The sequence below is a fragment of the Canis lupus genome, chromosome 32 (genome assembly GCF_011100685.1).
Source record: "Canis lupus familiaris isolate Mischka breed German Shepherd chromosome 32, alternate assembly UU_Cfam_GSD_1.0, whole genome shotgun sequence".
NCBI lineage: Eukaryota > Metazoa > Chordata > Mammalia > Carnivora > Canidae > Canis > Canis lupus.
Window position 1 is genome coordinate 19,248,606 of NC_049253.1, and position 23,314 is coordinate 19,271,919.

Sequence of the window (23,314 nt, forward strand, 5' to 3'; positions counted from 1 at the left end):
ATTTCCTAGTCACAGTATAAGAATGAGTTTCCAGATTGAAGAGCAGGAGTTCCAGACTTCAGAAATGAACATGAAGGTCTGGTGCTTTGGAAATATTATTAAACCAAATTAAATATTCTACCCTAAACCAGAGGATTACTTACAGTTCAGTTTTGTAGGCATAAAGGTATAAACTAAGGCACAATAACCTTATGAAGAATATTAAATTAAAAAATTATTAAATAAAAAAATCACCAGGCAAGAGAGCATACCCTCCCAGATTAAGTTGTGTATTAGAATGGGACTCAAATTTACTGATCTATAAAGTGCAGAGTATTCAAATAAGGACTTCATGATCACTGTTCATGATCTTTATACTACTAGAACTTAGTTAAATAGCACAAAATACATAATTTGTTATAACAATCACTAAGTATAGGCAGCTGGCTGGTTCAGTCAGTAAAGCATATGAATCTTGATCTCAGAGTAGGGAGTCCAAGCCCCATGCTTGGAAGAAAAGCTTACTTTAAAAAAAGAAAAATCAGGGCAGCCCAGACGGCTCAGCAGTTTAGCGCTGCCTTTGGCCCAGGGCATGATCCTGGAGACCCAGGATCAAGTCCCACATCCACCTTCCTGCCTGGAGCCTGCTTCTCCCTCTGCCTATGTCTCTGCCTCTCTCTCTCTCTCTCTCTCTCTCTCTCTTTGTGTCTCTCATGAATAAATAAAAAAAATAAATATTAAAAATAAATAAAAATTAAAAAAAACACAAAATATTTCATATCTCTAAAAAATTAAGGTAGCGATACACTACCTATACTTCTGAACTGTTGTAGTTTTACTATGTGTAATGGCAAAGAAAAATAAAAAAACATATAGAATATTTGATTTAAAAAGGGTGAAATAATATATATGCTTACCGTTTCTGGCAAAATTTGCAATTGCCAATGCTCCAGCAAGCTGTAGCTGGTGGTTATTTGATGGAATCCAGGACAGCACCCTTTGAAACACATTACCTTTTCCTCCTTCAAATAATTTCTGCATGGATTCATCTGGAGGTAAATGAAACAGATAAGAGGAAAAGAATTAAGAGTAACAAATCCATATTCCTATGTGAATATCCAACTGGATAACTATGTGTGTCACAAATGATAATTCATAAATGGAAACGTAATGACTCTTTTTATAATAAGCTTTTAGTACTGACTGGGAAAAGAGTTTAGGATTTTTCTAGTCTAAGTCCCAAGTACCCTCTAGCTTTCATTATTTTGGTGCCACAGTTGTCCTATGATATCTCTTTAAATATTGCAAGATAGTGAAGACTCCTCTTTTCCAGGTTCATTATCTCTAGTTCTCTCCATGATGCATTTCAGGTTTCAAAATCATCACATCAAACAGGATTAAATGAGGCAGAAAAATGGGGAAAATGCCTATTATATACAGTGTTCACAAAAGAGACAATACATTTTAAAAAATCTGACAATCATGTTCTTAGATTGACTTAAACTATAACTCACCTCCAAGAAGTAGTAAAACCATTAGATCTGAAGCGGTTTTGAGCTCAGCAATATCATCCTCTTTGTCACTATCCACTTTCTGCTGAACAATCTCTAGTAGACACTCTACCAGGCCTGCTTCAACCAGCTGTAGTTTAATAGCATCTAAACAATATGTGAACAAAACAACCAAAACTTGAAATGAAATAAAAGTTCTATTATAAGCAATCCATTATGAAGAATTATAAGAAATAAAGAAAATGCATGATTTAGATAACGTATCTTCAAAGATTTGAGTTTCAAAAGGATCTAACAGTGCAGCTTCTATTCTATACTTTTTTTCATTATTTTTTTACTTGGAATTAGGTCACTTTTTACAATGTCTGGCAGCACCTAAACTGATTCTCAGCTTTGAAGGGAAATGCTGGCACTCCACTGTTCTTCTACATATTATGCTCATGTTTAAAATACTATAGAATATTCACACCATTTAAAATAGAACACATATGCCTGTTTTAGTTAAAATGTATCCACTAATGGTGTTTGAATAGAAAGTTATTGAAAAGTAAAGAGCTATTAGTAAATTTCAAACTATGTTTTAAGTATATTTGGATTCATATTTGTATAGATATGATTTTTCTAAGACAGTGAATAAACCTACAACTTTCTGAACTTTAAAACTCATGTTTTTTAAAAGGGCTTCAGGTTTTCATTAATTTGAAATTTTCTTGGGTGATGGATACATGGTGGTTCATTGTACTATATTCTCTCCATATCTGAGTAGGTTTTAATTTTTCTTACTAAAAGTTGAAAGAATAAAATAACTTTTGAGCTTTCTGATGGATAACCAGCAATGTGAAAGCACTTTAACAGCAAAATTAATATCCTTATTATGTTGTTAAAATTTTTCCTCAGAGCAGGATCTAATCTTATCAAATTATTTGTTTATATACCCCTAATAATGTAAATATTTTTTTAAGGACCTTAATTCATTGTAGATTTTATATTCATATCCATATATGTCTTCCCCATTATAATAGATATTATATCTCTTTCATCTTTGTGTTTTAACCTAAACTGGTCCACCTAAATGCTTTGAGTATATTTTATACTGCTTAAGATAAATGCAGATCAACTGACCTTAGAAACACGTGCTACACAGAAATTATTACATCTTATTTTTTAGTTGGATTTTATTTTAGTCATTGGTTACCCTAAGCTGTATATGTACCCATCTACAGCAATGGCAGCTTTAGGTTGTTACTTGGGAGAAACAAAGACCTTTTTTATAGTTGACATTTTCTTTCAGGTAATTTTAAGATATAAAAATCAAGGCTTCTCCCCCCAGCCCCCCAACACCAGGATCACTGATATTCTATAGAATACTATCTCCGAATACATAGAATATTCGACCTGGAATATTTTTTTAAAAGGTACACTTGCACTGTGCCATGCTAAAAGTAGGGCGTTTCCTTGGTTACAGAATGCTAGGGCTAGAAATGTGTGGTGACTAGAACTGAAAGCCATGATGAAAAAACCTTAAAATTCCTAAAAACCTTGAATTATACAACTCTCAATTTTAATGTCTCCTTTACATACAGGGAAAACCAAGGATGATACTAAGGATAGTCGAGAAATAAGTTTTCAAAGGTATCATTCAATTTACTGCACAATTATAAAACAAAAGTGCAGGTGGTAACGGAGAAAACAGATATAAGAAAAACACTGTTATTTTGACATATTGTGAGAAAGGTTACAGGTAATTCTCTGGTATAAAACTGATAGAAGGTCATAATAAAAATTTCATTTGGACAAACAACCAAATGAGATGAAAAACAAGTTTCTGCCTAAAGAATAGATCTAAAGCATTTAGAAAATTTAAAATGTGTCAACATTAAAGTTTACAGATCTCTCCTCTCAGTTTGACTGTAATCACATATATATGTGGGAGGCTTTAAGTAGCCTTATTAAGGAGGATCAGCAAGGCAGTCTGCCAAAGCAGACAGCCCAGCATACATCAGCATCATTCTGCCCAAGGACATCTATCTTTATAACCATTTGCATATATAGGTAAGTACACATACATACATATATTTTAAAATCTTTTCCAAATGGTGAAAAGAATGCATATATATAAACACATACGTATATATTTATGTACATATATATTTCAAAATCTTTTCTAAATGGTGGAAAAAATGCTACAAATGCAGAAAAATGCATAATGTACCTATGAGCTTAATCAATTATTATGAAGTAAATAACCATGACCTCCATCTATATCAAGAAATTCATTGCCAACCTCCCAGGAAGCTCCTCTGTGCATTCCCTTTTCCTATCGCATATTCCTCCCTCTATCCGTCTCAAATCACTGCTCTGATTTTTATTTTATGGTAATCACATTCATACTTTTCCTTATTGTTTCACCAAATAAATAAGCATTCCTGAAAACTATAGTTTAATTTTACTTTTTTGAACTTTATATAAATGGAATCTTACAATACATATTTTTAGAGTTGGCTTTTTCATTTCACGTTTTTTTTTTTCATTTCACATTTATAGGATTCATCTACACTATTGGTTTATTGTTGTCTTCATTCCTTTTCATAAGTGTAAATTTTTCCATTATATGAATATACCATTATTTATTCTTCTGTTAATGGATATGAGTTGTTTCTAATTTTTCATCATTGTAAGTAAAGTTAAGAACATTTCTGCAATGGCTCCTGGTGAACATGTACACCAGGAGCCATTGCAGAATATACACCTGGGTATATTCTAAGAGCAAAACTGCTGGATCACATAGAATACAATCTCAAACCCAATAGATACTGTTTTCCAAATTACACCAATTTACACACCCACCAGCACTTAATGAGTTTCCACTGCTCCACACCCTCATCAACATTTGGTATTACTTGACCTTCTGATAGGCATATCATAGTATTTTATTGAGGTCTTATTTTGCATCCTGCTTATTAATGAGTTAAGCCTATTTTCATGTGTTTATTAGTTATTTGGATTTTACCTTTTGTTAAGTGCCTTTTAAAATCTTTTATGCATTTTCTCACTTGGCTTTCTACATTTTTCTTAGTGATTTGTGGGAGTTTTTATAAATTATATACATTCTGTTGATTATGTCTGTTGTAAATATATATCTTGCTTTCACTCTTTTTTAAGATTTTATTTATTTGAGAGAGAGAGTGCATGCGTGCACACACAAGCAGGGGGAGTGGCAGGCAGGAGAGGGAGAAGCAGGCTCTCCACTGAACAGGAAGCCTGATGTGGGGCTCAATCCCAGGACCCTGGGATCATGACCTGAGCCGAAGGCAGACACTTAACCGACTGCTTTTCACTCTTAATGTGTTTTTTGGTACCTTTCATTATTAAAAATGGAAGTTTTAGCCAAATTTATCAGACTTTTTCCTTTATGGTTAGAGATTTTTGTGACCTCAGAAAACTCCATACTCCAAGGGCATGACGTTATCTTTCTATCATATTTTTAAGATATGCTTTCTGGTTTTTACCTTTCCCATTTAGGTTAATAATCTAGCTAAACTTTTTTTATACAGTATGAATTGGGGGTGTATATGTATCCTCAACTGTATTTTCTTCCATATTCCCAGCACTGTTTATTGAAAAGACTTTTTTCCACAGTTTGGCAGTGACAATTTTTTTTCTCCAAATAAAATAAGCACCTATTAATGCATCCATTTGTTTCTTGGGTATTTTGTTCTACTGGCTTTCTCATCCTTGTACTAATAACATATCATCTTTTAATTATTTTGTTTTATCAGAATAAAGTTAGTTTTTCTTGATTAATCTTACTAGGGATTTACCAGTTTTATTTAGTCTTTCAGACTCAACTTTGGTGATTATATGCTTATATTGCATTATGTATTTTCTATTAATCTCAGTTCTTTAGATTTCCTTCCCTTTAAGTGTGGCTTTGCCTACATCACATAAGATTTGAGATATAGTACTATTTTCATTATTAGAAAATCTTCTAATTTCCAGGGCACCTGGGTGGCTTAGCTGGTTGAGCATCCAACTCTTGGTTTCTTCATCAGGTCATCATCATTGGGTGGTGAGATCAAGCCCCAAGAGGCTCAGCACAGAGTCTGCTTGAGATTCTCTCCTTCTCCCTCTACTCATGTGTGCATTTGCATGGGTGCTGTCTCTAATAAAATCTTAAAAAAGAAAATTTTCTAATTTCCATCATGATTCTTCTTTGACCTCTGAGGTGCTGGAAGTATATTTTTTAATATGTAAATATAAATGGATTTCCTAGTTATCTTTTAATTATTAGACAATTCAGTTAAGTCAGAGAACATACTCCATAAGGTTGCAATCCTTTGAAATTTGTTAAAACTTTTTTATGACTATACATGTTTTATATACCCTCCACAGTTCTGAGTATTTCTGCTTCATATGTTTTGGGGTAATTACAACTTCCAGGTGAATTAGACCTTTCATCACCATAAAGTCACCTTATCTCTATGGAGTCTTTTCATCTTAAATTCTATTTTATCCGATATTAAAAATAACCATCTCAGCCTTCTTTAAGTTTGAATGATTGATTTATAAAGACTGGTTTATTGAGAGAGAGAGCACACATGTGCACACATGTAAGCAGGGGCTGGGGAGGGAGGGTAGAAAGAGAAGAGAAGCAGAATACCCACTGAGCATGGAGCCTGACATGGGGCTCATCTCAGAAACCCAAGATCATGACCTGACCTGAATCATGAGTAAGACGCTCAACTGACTGACCCACCCTGAGTGATTTATTTTTAAAAATCATTTTACTCTCAATCTTTTAAATCTCCTTATATTTAATGAGTATGTTTTAAGAAGTATAGTTGATTTTTAAAAATTCAGTTGACAATAGGTGTTTTAATTAAAGCATGTAGGTCAAGTACATTTAATATAATTACTGAAATACTATGTCTTAAATCTAATATACTTTGTATACCCTATTAGTACCCCCTGTTCCTTTTTTTCCTCTTCTCTTCTGTTATTTTTTTTTTTTAAAGATTTTATTTATTTATTCATGAGAGACACAGAGAGAGAGAGAGAGAGGCAGAGACACAGGCAGAGGGAGCAGCAGGCCCCATGCAGGGAGCCCAATGTGGGACTCGATCCTGGGTTTCCAGGATCATGCCCTGGGCCAAAGGTGGGCACTAAACCACTGAGCCACCCAGGGATCCCCTCTTCTATTATTTTTGGATTTAAGGTGTACTTTAAAAAAAAATCTTTCTATAAATCTATTAGTTTGGCAGTTATACATTGTTTTTAAAAATTACTTTAGTAATCACCTTAAAAATTGGTGGTGAACTTTCTCAGTTTTTACTCTGAAAATATCTTTATTTTACCTTTAGTTTGAAGGATGTTTTCATTGGGTTTAGAATTCTAGGTTGGCATTTATTTTATTTCAGCACATAGAAGATGTCTCATTATCATCTAGCTTTCATTTTTGGCTGGAAGGTTAACCATCAAACTGTTACTCATTTAAGATAATCTATTTTGTTCCTGGCTTTTTAAAAAAGATTTTTGTCATTGGTTTCTTGTGGTTTCAAGATAATGTATCTAGATGTAGATTTCTTTTTATCAGGTTTTAGATTCATTTGGGTTTTTGAATATTTGTTATTTTCATAATTTGTTAAATTCTCTGACAAAATTTTAAAAGATATTGCCTCTGCCTCCCCCACCACTTTTTGGAGCTCCAAAAAATGAGAGAGCTTCTCACTATATCCTCTGTACTTTTTATTCTATTTTTATGTATATTGAGTACTTTGTCTTTATACTTCATTCTGGACTTCCTTTCAATCTATCTTCCAATTCACTGTTCTCTAAGACGATTATATTTAATCTGCTGTTAAACTCATCCATTAGGGTCTTATTTTGGGTTTTATTTTTTCAATCAGGAATTTCCAATTTTTTCCCTCAAATCTGCTATGTCACTTTTAATAGTTTCTAGTTTCCTTCTAAAATTTTCAAGCTTGCATTTAACTCTTTGAACATAATAAGCATACCTATATTGAGTCAAAATCTAATAATTCCAGTATCTGGAGATTTGCTGTTGTCTGTTCTTTGTGCTGGTTCTGGCTTACAATGTCTCATCTCCTCATGTATCTGGTCCTTACTGATTATGTGCTAGACACTGTATTTGAAAAATTATTTACTCTGGTTCATTCTTATTCCTATGGTGTATCCCTTAAGACTTTTTACCAAAAATAGGAATAGTTTACCAGTGTCCACACTGTCCCTTTGCCCTACAAAGCTACAGCCTCTCAGGTGCCTTTGCCAGGGGGGCATAAAAATGTATAAGCTACAGAATCATGTTTTTGCCAAAACTTAAAAATCAAAGGACTGGGACACTGGCTCAGTGGTTGAGCTCCAGCCTTTGGCTCAGGGCGTGATCCCAGATTCTCGGGTTGGAGTCCCACATCAGGCTCCTTGCACGGAGCCTGCTTCGCCCTCTGCCTGTGTCTCTGCCTCTTTCTCTCTGTCTCTCATGAATAAATAAATAATAATTTAAAAAAATAATATTTAAAAAAAATCAAAGGAACTTGGAAAGTAGCTTTGGAAAATGTAGATATAGAGTAGATAACAGCTGAAGTTACAGGCACCCAAAATAAAACATCATGTCATTAATAAAACAAAGAAGGCTTTTTGAGTTAAATACCTGGCAATTAACTAATATTAGGAAAAATGGAAAAAGTATACATGATAACAAATCAAGAGGTACATTTATTTTCTCACCATTTTCTGCCAGTGGAGCAAGAACTTCAAAAATCATTTCCCTTTTATCATGTTCTATTTGTTTCTTAAAGAGTTTTACTAGCTCTTCAGCAATGTTCGTACTGGCAAACTGTTCTTTACTTGACTCTGCAAAACAGAAGAGGAAATCTTAGAATAAACACACAAAATTAAATGCAGAAATTGTATTTTATTACTTTCAACACATGCTCATTTTGTACCATTACTGATAAATACAAATACTCTTCAAATATAAGAACCATCAGATATATTTTAAATTTTCCTGAAAAGAAAAATGGCTTTAAAGAAATATTCCAACCTAGTTTTATTCAAGGCTATAAAAAATGTTCACTAGTGTAATGTATAGGTAACCATAGCAACAATTAAATTACTATGTTATAAATTTACAGTTTCAAGGCTTTTAGTCAAAGAAGAAAAATTGCTCATAACAGACTACATTTTACACGGCTGAAGTAAAGGTGACTTGTCATTATTTAGATCATTAAGATGGTATGTTCTTGCACTGGCCTTGACATGCCTATTATTAAAGGTCAATTCTTCACATGTACTTGGGATCTCACTCCCTCTTGCCTCTTTAGCATCTCCAATCACTCTTCACTCTAGAGCCCCATCATTAGCATTTAATTATCCTCTAATATTTCTCACACAAAAAAGCAGTATTAAAAACAACTCTCTTGGGGTGCCTGGGTGGCTCAGTTGGTTGAACCTCCAACTTTTGGTTTCAGCTCAGGTCACGATCTCATGGGTCATGGGATGGAGCTCCCCATCGGGCTCTATGCTCAGCAGGGAGTTTGCCTGAAGATTCCTTCTGTCCTTCCCCCCAACTCAAACACAGATGCTCTCTCTAATCATTAAAAAAAAAAATAAAAACAGCTATATTCTACTTCATTTTTCTTTAATTACCATCCAATTGCTCTTCAGTTTCAGAAACGAGTTTTTGGTAGCACCATCAATGTACACTGTCTCTACTTTCTCAACTCACATGTGCTTTTAAACACACTTCAAACTAGTTTTGACCTACCTGCTCCTCCTTTTCTATCAGATCTCTAAAAATTCCAGTGCCTTGGGACTTGGTCCTTTTCTTTCTTATCTTTTTGGTCCTTATTCTCATCCCAGACAATCTAGTTCTCTTTCATAGCATCAACACAGTACCTATATGTTGATACTTATACAATCATTATCTCTAGCCCTCCTCTGCACTTCAAGCTTATTTAACTGGCAACCTGACATCTCCATTTGAATATCCCCCTCTAGCTTCCAGACTCAATATCTAAAATTAGGACTTTTGGTATTACCTAAAATCTATTCTTCCTCCAGAGTTTCTTTACTTCCTTTACTTGGTAAATGAACAATTTATCTATCCATCTATGCAGGAAGAAACCTAGGAGTCATTGCTTACTTGTTCTCATCCAACTTTACCTCCAATGAATTATCAAATTCTACCAACCTACCTCCACTATACAACCAGAATCCAGTTATCTTAAGTTCTTTTGCTGCCTCAGATGTCCTAATAATTTATCCAGAAATCAGAGAATTCTGACCAAATCCAATCTGGATTTGTTACTCTCTGTTTTGGGGGTACAGCTGACATCCTAGAATTTATCATTCTATTGATAGATATGTTCTTTTCCTTCCAGTATTAGATATTCTATTATGTATATCCTTCTGCTTTCATTTGTTTTGATTTGGTGTAAGCATCCTCCAGTAGCTTCCAAATATACTACCTACACTATCTATAGGAAGTAAATATTTTTAAACACTGATTGTCTGAAAATGCTTCATCCCACCTAGAGTTTATGCCTCTAATTTAAAATAGTCCCCCACCTCATTCTGTTATTTTCACATACTAGCAATTATCACGGTTTATAATTATATGATTGTTTGTAAAATTTATTTAAAATTTTTCCATCTCACCCACTATACCATAAGTTCCTTGAGGGCAAGGACAGTGTGTATTAACTACCACAAACACCATGTATAGTACAGTGCCCAGTATATAGCAGGTGTTCAAAATAATGCTTGACTGAGTGAATGTGTGACTGAATGAACAGTTAAATAAATATAAGAGTTACGTTCTGCTCTCTAGTTTCAAGTAAACCTCTATTGCTATCAAATAAAAAATACTGCAATTTCAACTTTAAAAGAAAAAAGAGAAACACAAATCTTAACATGGCTTCATAGTTTTGATTCATTCTCTTGTTATACTGCTTTTGGTGCCTGCATCAAATCTATGCCACAAAGGATGAAAATCTACCCCAAAACTTGTATGATCCTTAGTGCCATAAAAAAAGAAGTAGGAGTGGAATGTCTTTTCCAATAAGCTACCTAAACCCTCAGAGATAAAATTCTACAAATGTCAGCACATCTTACCCTATAAGGTGAGTCTGACATAAATAGGGATGAGTTAAGTCCTGAGCATTGTTGATTGCTTCTTTGCTTCAGACAATTCTTCGAATGGGAAGAATTTTAGGAACATTAAATTATAGGTGAAGTAAATAGACATCAACATTTATCTAGTTATGTGCTCTCATACTTTTTTTTTAAATAGTGTTTTTTTCCAATCCATATTCTACTCCTTCAAACACTTAATAAACTAAAACCAAATCACTACTGCTAAGTAATTCAGACCACCTGCCACCACAAGGAACAATGCACTATGAGTAATATAAATATTAAAGAAGAAGATCTGTATTTATCTGCAGGTGGATACAGAGAAAAGGCAGCATGAAGTATGATTTGGACATTTTATTTGGGTCAAATGTCATGGATAAACACACCCTTAGCAAGAACCCTCATTTTCTAAAGTTATTTTTATCAAAATTATACATGAGTTTAAAGAGATAGTTCTAATACTTATATTACCAGAAGAACCCAGTCTCCATCTCCCATTTCTCCTTTCTCAGAAGCCAAGCACATAAAGCTCTTTTAGCTAAGTCACTGGTACTCACCTCCATATTTTTAAATAACATATTTGTATTGACACTTCTTGATTTTTCAGTTTTAGGTATCTTTGATTGACTTTCCAATATAAACAATTAGGCCTTAGCTTTCTTTTTTCTTTTCCCTCTCTGTTATACCCTCCATTTTCTCAATGTAATTATACCATAATTTTGGTTATATCAGTAATTACTGTTTTAATAAATTATTGATCAGCTGTCTGATCTTCTCTTACTAAGCTCGCTTTATTTAGGTAATCAATTTCATCTCCTCCAAGAATTATCCCAACTCTCACTCCAGCAGCCTCTGACTTGTTCAAATCCGGACTGGTTGCTCTTTGCAAACAGGCCATTTGGGGCTCTCATGTCACCATACTACTAGGAATTCTTGTTTTCCTGTTGGATCTCTTCTTTTCTGATTTCTATGTAGTCTTTTTTCTTAATTTAAATTCTTTGTTTTGGTAAAACACATCTTCAAGTGGCTTCCAGAGAAAAGGTATGTAGGATATTAATTTTCTGAGATGTTGATGTTTAATAATGTCTTTATTAGAATTTCACAGTTTCTGTTTCCTCCAAATTGCTTTTTTCGATTTATTTATTTCATTATCCTTCATGTTAGAAGCTATCCTAACCTCTCTAATTGTCTGCATATTGATTAAAAATCGGGATTTAAGTTGGCCAGAAAGAGTAGGAAGGCCCTAACTTTGCCTTGTCCCATTGATACAACTAGATAATACCCATATCGGCATAAAAAACTCAGGAAATGACCTGAAGTTGGGCAGAACAAACTCTACAATTAAAGACAGGGAAGAGGCCACATCAAAGAAGGTAGGAAGGGCAAAGATCCCATCTGTGGCTGTTCATGGTGGGGGAAGAAGCCAATGGTGCAGAGAAGAGCAGAAAATAGACCTTCACACCAAGGAGCCCATAAACAGGGAGAAAGAATCTCTGTAATATTTGCCTTTGATAGCGAGATAGGCCAAATTTTGTGAGTTCTTAAAGCCTGGAATTTTAAAAATCAGGGGATCAGCTCTGGGAGAGCCCAGAAGGTATTAGGAAGTGGAGACAGGTGGGAAAGTAATTTTCTCATCTTAGAGCACAGCCAGGAGAGACAAGGATCATGGGGAGATCCCTCCAAGAACGAAGGAGCAGGCAGCATAAACAATGGTCACCTGTGGGAACCAGCCTGGTATCCACATTCTTTACCTAACTTGGTTGCACTAAACCCCCCTACCCACCCCATTCACTTTGGCAGATCTACCTTTCCCAGTCACACTCACCTCAGTCCCAGTGCTGTGCCCCCCACCGCAGAAGACCAGTGCAAACCCTGTCAACATCATATCTCCTGACCTCATTTTGTGGGACCTTGTTCCTGGCAGGGGCAGGTCTAGCTTTGCAAGCAGACCACTGCATACCTTGTAGCATATAATAGACCAAGAGCTTCTGCAGACAGCTACACTAAAGGAAAAAGAAGCCAAGACTCAACAGAAGAGCACATGCAACACACATAAGAGATGGTCTCTGAAGGGCCAGGCCCTGGGAAACAGGGGACACTGTATTCTTCTTCATAACACTACTATTGTTAAGAGCAAGAGAAGTAGCTGACTTTCCTAACACAGAGAAACAGACACAGAAAGTCAGACAAAATGAGACAGAGAAACATCTACCAAACAAAAGAACAAGATCAAACCAACAGCAAGAAACCAAAGCAAAATCAATATAAGTATGCCTGATAGAGAATTTAAGATAATGATCATAAAGACACTCGCTGGACTGGGGAAAAGAGTGGAGGGCATCAGTAAGAACCTTAACACAGAGATGAAAAAGAACTAATCAGAGATCAGAAACACAATAAATGAAATTAAAAATACACTTGATGGAATAAATACCAGGTTAGACGAAGCAGAGAAATGAATTAATGACCTGAAAGGTAAGACAATGGAAAGTAACCAAGCTGAACAAAGGAGAAGAAAATTATGCAAATTGAGAATAGTCTTAGGGAACTCAGACTAACATACACATTATAGGGATCTCAGAAAACAAGGGACAGATAAGGAGGCAGAAAATTTAAGAAAATTATAGCTGAAAACTTCCTTCACCTGGGGAGGGAAATAGATATCTAGATCAAGGAGGCACAACGATCCCCCTAAAAATTCAACCTAAGGAGGTCCACACCAAGAAACACAGTAAAAAAATGGCAAAAAGTAGTGATAAAGAAAAAAAAAAATTAAAGCAGCAAGAGAAGATAGTTACATACAAGGGAAACTCCATTAGGCTAATAGTGGATTTTTTAGCAGAAACTTTGCAGGCCAGAAGAGAGAGGCACAATATATTCACAGTTCTGAAAGACAAAAACCTGCAATCAAGAATACTTTATCCATCAAGGCTATCATTCAGAATAGAAGAAGGGATAAAAAAGTTTCTCAAACAGAGAATACATGAAAAAAAAAAAAAAAAAAAAAAAAAAACCAAAGAGTACATGACCACTCAACTAGCCTTACAAGAAATATTGATGGAGACTATGAGTGACGAAGGAAAGACCATGAGTGAGAGTAAGAAAAATAAAAAACACAAAAGCAATAAAAATAAATATTTCTGTAAAAATCAATCAAGGGATTCATAAAAATAAAAGGATGTAAAGTATGACACCATATATTAAAATTGTGGTTGGGGAGAGAAGTAAAGAATGGACTCAGACTTAAGTAACCATCAACTTATTACAGACTGCTATACACAGAAGATGTTATATGTAAACCTAATGGTAATCACAAGTCAAAACCCAGTGATATGCAAAAAATAAAGACAAAGGAATCCAAGTATATCACTTAAAAAACCCAATAAACTATGAAAGAGAACAAAGAATCAGAGAGAATCTATAGAAATAACCACAAAACAAATAACAAAATGGCAATAAATAAATAATCTATTAATAATTACTTTGAAGGCAAATGAAAAGAACGGGTGACAGAGTAGATAAAAAAAAATAAGACCCATCTGTAAGCTGCTCATAAGAGACTCATTTCAGACCAAAACACACCTGCAGATTGAAAGTGAGGGGATGGAAAAACATTTATCATGCAATGGATGCCAAAAGAAAGCTGGAATAGACTGTAACAAGAGATAAAGAAGGACACTAAATAATAATAAAAGAGACAATCCAACATGGATATATACAATAAAGAAAGATATAACAACTATGAATATTTATGCACCCAACATGAGAATACTCAAATACATAAAAGAGTTAATACCAAATTTAAACAAATCAATAGTAATACAATCATAGCAGGGGACTTAGATACCCCACTTACCTTAAGGGATAGATTACCCAAACAGAAAATCAATAAGGAAATAGTGATTTTGAATGACATATTGGACCACAGGGATTTAACAGACAAATTTGGAACATTCCATCCTAAAACAGCAGAATATACATTCAAATGAACATGGAACATTTTCCAGAATACACACATATTAGGCCACAAAACAAGTCTCAGTAAATTAAAACAAAACAAAACAACAACAACAACAAAAAATAAAGTCACATCTTATACCTTTTCTTTCTTTTTTTTTTTTTTTAAGATTTATTTATTTGAGAGAGAGAAGGTATGAGCAGGGGTAGGGAGAGAGGGAGAAGGAGCAGCAGACTACCTGCTGAACAGGGAGTCTGACATGGGACTCAATCCCAGGACACCAAGATCATGACTTGGGCTGAAGGCAGATGCTTAACTGACTGAGCCACCCAGGTGCCTCATCATGCATCTTTACTGACCACAATCCTATGAAATTAAAAATCAACCACAATAAGAAATCTGGAAAGAGCACAAATACATGGATATCAAAAAATAACATGCTACTAAATAATGAATGGGTCTATGAAAAATCAAAGAAGAAATTAAAAATTAAATGAAAAAAATGAAAATGAAAATACAATGGTTCAAAATCTTTGGGATGCAGCAAACCGTGGTTCTAAGAGGGAAGTTTACAGCAACATAGGCCTACCTCAAGAAGCAAGAAAAATCTCAAATAAACAACCTCATTTTACACCTAAAGGAGCTAGAAAAAGAACAAACAAAAGCCAAACTCAACAAAATGAAGAAAGTAATAAAGATTAAAACAGAAACAAATGATATAAAAACCAAAAAAAAAAAAAAAACCAGTAGAAGAGACCAATCAAATCAGAAAGTAGTTCTTTGAAAAGAACAACAAAATTGATAAACCTCTAGCAATACTCATTAAAAAAAAGAGAGAGATCAAATTCCAACAAATTGGACAACTTAGAAGAAATAGATACATTCCCAGAAATATATAACCTACCAAACCTAAGCAAGAAATTGAAAATTTGAACAGACCAATTACCAGCAATGGACCTGAATCAGTAATCAAGAAACTCGCAAAAAATAAAAGTCCAGGACCAGATGGTTTCACAGGTGATTTCTATCAAAGACTTAAAGAAAAGTTAATACCCACTCTTCTCAAACTATTCCAAGAAATACAAGAGGAAGGAAATCTTTCAAATTCATTGTAGGAGGTCAGTATTACCCTGATACCAAAACCAGATAAAGATACTACAACGAAAGAGAACTATAGGTCAATCTCTCTCATAAATATAGGTGCAAAAATTCTCAACAAAATATAAGCAAACTGAATCCAACAATGCATTAAAAAAATCATACACTACAATCAAGTGGGTTATTCCAGGATATAAATGTAGTTCAATATTTACAAAACAATCGATGTGACATGTCACATCAATAAAAGAAAGGATAAAAACCATATGATCATTTTAATAGAAGCAGAAAAAGCATTTGACAAAATAAAACATCCATTCATTATAAAAACCCTCAACAAAGTAGTTCTAGAGGGAACATATCTCAACATAATAAAGGCTTTATATGAAACACCCAAGCCAACATCATCCTCAATGATGAAAAATTGAGAGCTTTTTCCCTAATTTCAGGAACAAGTCAAGGATACCAATCTCAAGATTTTTATTCAACATAGTACTGGAAGTCCTAGCCACAGCAATTCGGCAACATAAAGAGATAAAAGGCATCCAAATTGGTAAGAAGTAAATTCTCAGTATTTACAGATGACATGATATTATACACAGACAACCCTAAAGACTCCACCAAAAAACTACTAGAGTGATAAATGAATTCAGTAAAGTAGCAGGATACAGAATCAATGTACAGAAATCTGTTGCATTACTATACACCAATAATGAGGCAGGAGAAAATGAAAATAAGAAAATAATCCCATTTATAGTTGTATCAAAAACAACTGGAGGTATCAAAATCTCATACTTCAAGTTACATTGCAAAGCAGTAATTAAAACAGTATAGTACTAGCATAAAAACAGACACATAGATCAATGGAATAGAACAGAAAACCCAGAAAAAAAACCATGATTATATGGTCAATAAATCTTCAAGAGGACAAAGAATATCTAATAGGAAAACGACAGTCTCTTCAACAAATGATGTTGGGAAAACTGGATATCCACATGCAAAAGAATGAAACTGGACCACTTTCTTGCACCATACACAAAAATAAACTCAAAATTGATTAAAGACCTAAACGTGAGACCTGAAACCACAAAAACCCTAGAAGAGAGCACAAGTAGTAATCTCTCTGACATTGGCTGTAGCAACATTTTACTAAATAATGTCTCCTGAGGCAAGAGACATAAAAGTAAAAGTAAACTATTGGTACTGCATCAAAATAAAAAGCTTCTGCACAGCAAAAGAAACAATCAACAAAACTAAAAGATAGCATCCAAAATATATAATGAACTGGTACAACTTAATAGTCAAAAAACATAATCCAATTAAAAATGAGCAGAAAACACAAACACATATTTCTCCAAAAAAGAAATACAGATGACCAACAGACATATGAAAAGATGCTCAACATTACTCACCATTAGGGAAATGCAAATCAAAACTACAAGAAGATTGCCTTACACCTAATTAGAAAGGCTAAAATAAAAAACACAAGAAACAACAAATGTTGATGAGGATGTGGAGAAAGGGGAACCCTCCTGCACTATTTGTAAGGATGCAAATTGGTACAGCCATTGTGAAAAACAGTATGGAGTTTCCTCAAAAATTAAACCTAAAACTACCCTAAAATTCAGTAATCTGAATTACTGGGTATTTACTCCCCAAATATAAAAATATTCATTCAAAAAAATACATTCACCTCTATATTTACTGCAGCCTTATTTACAACAGCTGAACTATGGAAGCAGCCCAAGTGTCCATCAATAGATAAATGGATAAAGAAGTGGTATATATTTACAATAGAATATTAGCCATGAAAGAGAATAAAATCTTGCCATTTACAACGACACAGATGGAACTAGAGAGTATTATACTAAGTGAAGTGAGTCAGAAAAAGACAAATACTCATATGTGGAATTTAAGAACCAAAACAAATAAGCAAAGGAAAAAAAGAAAAGAGAGACAAACCAAGAAACAGACTCTTAACTATAGAGAACAAGCTGATGGTTACCAGAGGGGAGGTGGATGGGACAAATAGGGGAGGAAAATTAAAGAGCATACTCATCATGATGAAAAAAATAAACTGAAAAAAATGGGATTTAATAACTGATTAGGAGCTGTAAGTATGAGTGGTCTTGTTAACTACAAGATTATCTGTAAGGGTTTTCAGATGGCCTTTAAAAAAATTTTTATTTTATCTATTTATTTGACACAGGGAGAGAGAGCACAAGTAGGGAGAGCAGCAGGAAGAGGGAGAAGCAGGCTCCTGGCTGAGCAAGGAGCCCGATGCGGGGCTCAATCCCAGGACCCTGGGATCAGAACCTGAGCCAAATGCAGATGGTCAACCACTGAGCCACTCAGGTGCCCCCAGATGATCTTTTTGTTTAAGTATCTTTACATTCTACAGGACAAATGGGACAATAACATTGGAGTTCTCAGCATCAGGGTATCTATTTTCTCTTAAACTATTTTTGGAATGGTACTCTGGTATCTGTTACTTCATCTTAGACTGATGTCTCCAGACTACAAATTTTCTATTTTTAGTATTTCTAGAGAATACATACAATCTTTTGCTTTAAGTGGAAGGGACAGTTACTATCAACTGTGGAAAAGGGCTTTCTAGCAGTAATGCCCTCTCCACGAGAATATGCCCCTTATGAAGGACCTCTTCCACCAGCCCCAGAAAAGAAGAGGAAGCACAAGTGCCTGGTGTAGACCCTCAACTCCTACTCCATGGATGCGAAGTGCCCAGGTTGTTACAAAATCACCAGTCTTAGCCATGCACAAAGGGTAGTTTTGTGTGTTGGCTGCTCCACTGTCCTCTGCCAGCCTACAGGAGGAAGAGCAATGCTCCTTCAAATGCAAGCAGCACTAAAAGCATCCTGAATCAAGATGAGTGAGAAACTATCCCAATAAATATTTTGGATATAATAAAATAAATAGATAAATAAATAAAAATAAAAAAATCCCTTTACTGTAGTTTTAGGTTCCAGAAAGAAGTGAAATTAAATGCAAGTTTTTATTCTAAAATCTCTACCCCAAAATCCTAATATTTTAAGCAGAAAATTTTCTTTATAAAAGATTTTGGAGGGCAACCCCGGTGGCTCAGTGGTTTAGCACCGCCTTCAGCCCGAGGTGTGATCCTGAAGACTTGAGATCGAGTCCTGCGTTGGGCTCCCTGCATGGAACCTGCTTCTCCCTCTGCCTGTGTCTCTGCCCCTTCTCTCTCTCTCTCTCTCTCTGTGTGTCTCTCATGAATAAATAAAATCTTAAAAAAAAAAAAAGATTTTGGAGCCAATTGAAAAGGAAAAAATGCCATTCTGCGTAATCTATAATGTTAGATAAGAATGCAACCTTTAAAATTATATTCATACTATAATTATGAATATAGAAAAATTATGTGTACACATAAACTAAGACTCCAAGAGAAAAAGGCAAAGCTGCATTTTCCTTCTTTATTCCCAATTCGGTAATACATTGCACTTAAATTATTTTATGTTTTGTCTTTAAGCTAGATCTTTTGTGAGCAAAACTACAAAAATGTCTAACATTTTTATTAAAAAACTTTGACTAAAAAGTTTGTGACAGGAACTTGATATTTACCTATGTCAATATGTGACAGGAACTTGATATTTACCTATGTCAATAATAATAATGCTAGGTGGATTTCTTAACTTGTAGGCAATAAAGCCCACAATGAAAAGAGGGAAAGTATTCTGAGGCATACATGTTCAATTTCAGTATTGATGTATAAGCTATCTATTCCATGGACATAACAGACTTATGATATAAACTCTAGAAGTCTTAGTATGTAAAGGAATTATTTCTCTTTTATCCTATCATCCTCCAACTGGGGTAAAGGCAGTAACAGCTGGAAACAGACTATGAAATTGGACTAACTGGGTGTATATCCATCTTTAAATACAGACTAGGGAGAGGAGGCTGAATTGAAGTGGTCTATGCACTCTCCCAAACAAATCCTGATGCTTTAACATAAGAAACTCACATTAAATGGTGTTTATGTATCTGTTATTGAGATTATGACATCAGGAATTACAATGTGATTTCTGTTTTATTTCTACAAAGTATACCAAACACAAATTCCTACAATCCATTTTAATAATGGAAAACAGTATCTTGCCAAACAATGTAACATTGTAAGACAATGAATATATGTTCTTTCTTTCTAGGTCTTACATGAATGTTGGAAATAATAAGATAGTATGAAAAAAAAAAGGAAAAGTAGAGGAGGATAGAAGACAAAGACGTTCATAAATACCAACAGATGACCCCAGAGAGTAAGAATGACTTTTAACAGTGTGCATCAACTATGCAGTGTGCATCAACTATAGGAACTTTTTTTTAACAAAAAAAAGTTCCTGTCTCATGAAAAGAAATTCAATCTAAATGTTATTGTTCTTAAAAAAAAACTTTTAAAAATTAGCTCTTAGAAATAATCTCTATTCCTTTAAATTTGAAACATTTAAAGTCGAAGCAAAAGAAAGTACTTAGATCAAGATTTTAATGTGCAGTATATAAGAATGTGAGCTCTCAAAAATCCAAGGCTAGAGTTTTGGTGCTTCTGTTTAATTCTGTTAATTATATCCACTTTATAAATAATTTGTTTGTTTTGGCTATTTAGTTATGACTGTCACTTGGTTTCACTGTCCCCATAATACAAAATTTATAATGAACATGGTTGTGGGGTAGATTCAGACCAGGAGTTGTAACTTTATATTAAAAAATCATGGGAAGGTAGGTCAGAAAGAAGAGAGAATACTATTAATGATACAGAGAAAAATAAAACAGAGACAAGAGACAGGGGTGCTGGAGTCATTAGTCCTCTTCTCTGGTATGAGTGGGCTGTGTTTCCAATATTGGTCTGTTTCTGTCTGCCTTCTGATTTTTTCTTTCTTTTTTTTTTTTTTAAGATTTTATTTATTTATTCATGAGAGACACACAGAGAGAGAGAGGGGCAGAGACATAGGCAGAGGGAGAAGCAGACTCCATGCAGGGAGCCTGATGTGGGACTTGATCTCAGGACTTCAGGATCACACCCCTGGCCAAAGGCAGGCACTAAACCGCTGAGCCACCCAGGCATCCATGCCTTCTGATTTTCAAGGATTTCTCATAGTATTTTCTAATGCTGCTACAAATAAATTCTTATGAAAAGGTCCTCTACTATTTTTAGGGATTTTTGTAAAAAGAGGGGGAAAAAACCTTAGTCTTATAGGTTTTTACCTGATAATTTATATAAAATGTAATGAATTAACAATCCTTTATTTTTGTCCTGAAAATATAATACTTGATATCAAGACCATCTCTCTGTAAGAATACCAAAGTTAAATGGAGATCATTTTAAATATTCAACTCTATTAAATAATATACAAGAGGAAACTTTAAACCTTGAAAAATAAAACAATGAGGGAAGCAAAGCAGCTCCAATTATAAACAAATCAATCTTAACATATAATTGGATCTACTTTTTAAAAAATGAAAAGAGTATCTACGATGCTTAAAAAAATAATAATCTAGATGGTTCTCCAGGTTGTTAACACCTAAAGGAAAACTTATTGTAAGCACATTAATAAGTTATTTATATTTGCGGTTCATGACTAGGACTTACCAAGTTCTGCTAAGTTACCAAATGCAACAAGACACATTTCTGTAAGAGCTGCATTTTGGCAATGGATGCCCAGTAATTTCACTAAGGTAGGTATAACACCCATATTGATAAGCTGAGCTTGAAGGGAATCTGTAAAAAACAAACAAAGATGTTTATGTACCAAATGGACATTAGTAAGAATAAAGCATCTCTTATTCTTCCTATTGCAAACTCAATACTATTTCAATTACAGTAAAACAAGATTAAGTCCATCCATACAGTTGTCTGAAAAATCTTAAAACATTAGTTTACAAGAGTTGAATTTTGAATCTTTTCAATGATTAAAAGATATTTAGAAATGAAAACAATAGAGTCAAAACATAAATTAAAAAAAATAACAGGACCTTATACCTTTGTAGAGTAGGATATAAAAATCTATAATTAAATATTATCACTGGTCATTAAGTGAAAAGGTCAAAGTAATATTTGTATTATAGGAAAGCAGAGTATATGAAAAGCACAGAAAAACAAATTTAATAAAGACCAAGAGAAGACAGTATCTTAGAATCCCTTAAAAGCAGCTGTTTCATAAAAAGGAATGAAAAAAGTATATAATACACAAAAATCATTTTGATTATTTGCAGCAGAGTATTCTTCGATGACTGCTAGGAAGGAAAGGAGTTTTCTACAAGGAAAATATATGTTAAAGTATTTTTCTTTTCAAAGTTTTAATAATAGCAACAAGCATCTTAATAAAGAGGAAAATTTGGCTTGAGAGGTAAAGACAATGAGGTCAATATGCTTTGTCATCATTGCTTGCCTTCATTTTCTAAGAAACTAATCAGTTTTAAAGTAACAGGCCTTGGATATCCACAATGGTTCTTCATGAACAATTATGATAGAATACCTGTAGCAAAGCTGAAGGTAAACAAACCAAGTGAAAATCAAAAATACTGCCTAGAATAAGCTAAGATATAAACACTCACATGCCAATGCAAAACACTATTACTATTAACTGTTTCATTCAAAAAAACAGGAATGCTTTTAAAATTGTTTCTTTTAAAAATTATATGCCATTTTCAAGCTAATAATTTTCTCCAAATTCTTTTTTAAGTTACCTATTGGAAATCTAAAGATAAAAGTCAGGTTTATTACAAACACATTTTCCTTAGAGCACTGCATACCTTGACAGTTTACCTACTAATCCTTTCATCACTCTTTCTAGTTCTTAACCAATAGATAAGGAGGTAGTTGGGTGATTATCAGATAAGAGCAAGAAGGCACATTGAGCTGCCTCACATTCCAGTTGATTATATGCCTGGCAGTTTTTGTAGTCAATTTTGCCTGCTTCTAGAGTAAAGTATGAAGGGCTAGCCAACAGAGGCTTATCACCCTGAAAACTGATCTGTGGATAATTATGCATACTATTTGGTTCAGTTGTGGGGGGGCCTATTACCAAAACAAGAAAACAGGCCTGAGAAAAAGGAAGTTTATGTTTAGCATTCAAATAGTCTACAACTTCAAATTCTGCAATGGAATTATGAAACCTTTCTAAAAGGAGACAGAAATAAAAGAATATATTCAACTAAATGATTTGTTCTTATGCTTTTAATGTTAAATTTTATTTTTTCTTACTATACAATTCAGCAATTGAATGATTCACAGTATTTATATTATTTCATAAGCAAATTACTTATGTTATAAGGAATAGTGTTATGTGTTATATCGGCAGAATACTTGTATTATGGTTATAGTATTTGTAACGATCATGCACCAATAAGCTTTCCAAGTCAGAAATTATTTTAATTACTTACCAGTATATTCCTTATTACTGGATCACCTTTGCAGATCTTTATTCTTTAGCAGTATTTTTAACTTTATTTACTCATTTTGACTACCTCTTCAAATATTGCAGAGCTGTTGAATCATTAAATTTCAGGTATGTAAGCGTGAGCACTAGCGCATGCATTGAGTGTGAGTCAAACTCCACTATATGTCTGCATATACGTAAGCATC

General features: G+C 34.0%; 1 protein-coding gene across 16 annotated transcripts in view; it reads right to left on the reverse strand.

The window, feature by feature from the left end:
* Positions 1 to 23,314, reverse strand: part of RAP1GDS1 (Rap1 GTPase-GDP dissociation stimulator 1) — a 159,897-nt gene that overhangs the window by 24,504 nt on the left and 112,079 nt on the right. For all 16 annotated transcript variants that reach the window (XR_005382801.1, XR_005382800.1, XR_005382802.1 and 13 more), the window contains 4 exons: positions 21,320 to 21,448; positions 8,235 to 8,360; positions 1,494 to 1,637; positions 897 to 1,028 (listed from right to left, as the gene is read on the reverse strand). Coding sequence is in view for 6 of the 16 variants with exons in the window: in XM_038582073.1 (XP_038438001.1) it covers positions 897 to 1,028; positions 1,494 to 1,637; positions 8,235 to 8,360; positions 21,320 to 21,448 (531 nt within the window). In the remaining 10 variants the exon portion in view is untranslated. The remainder of the gene's footprint in view (positions 1 to 896; positions 1,029 to 1,493; positions 1,638 to 8,234; positions 8,361 to 21,319; positions 21,449 to 23,314) is intronic.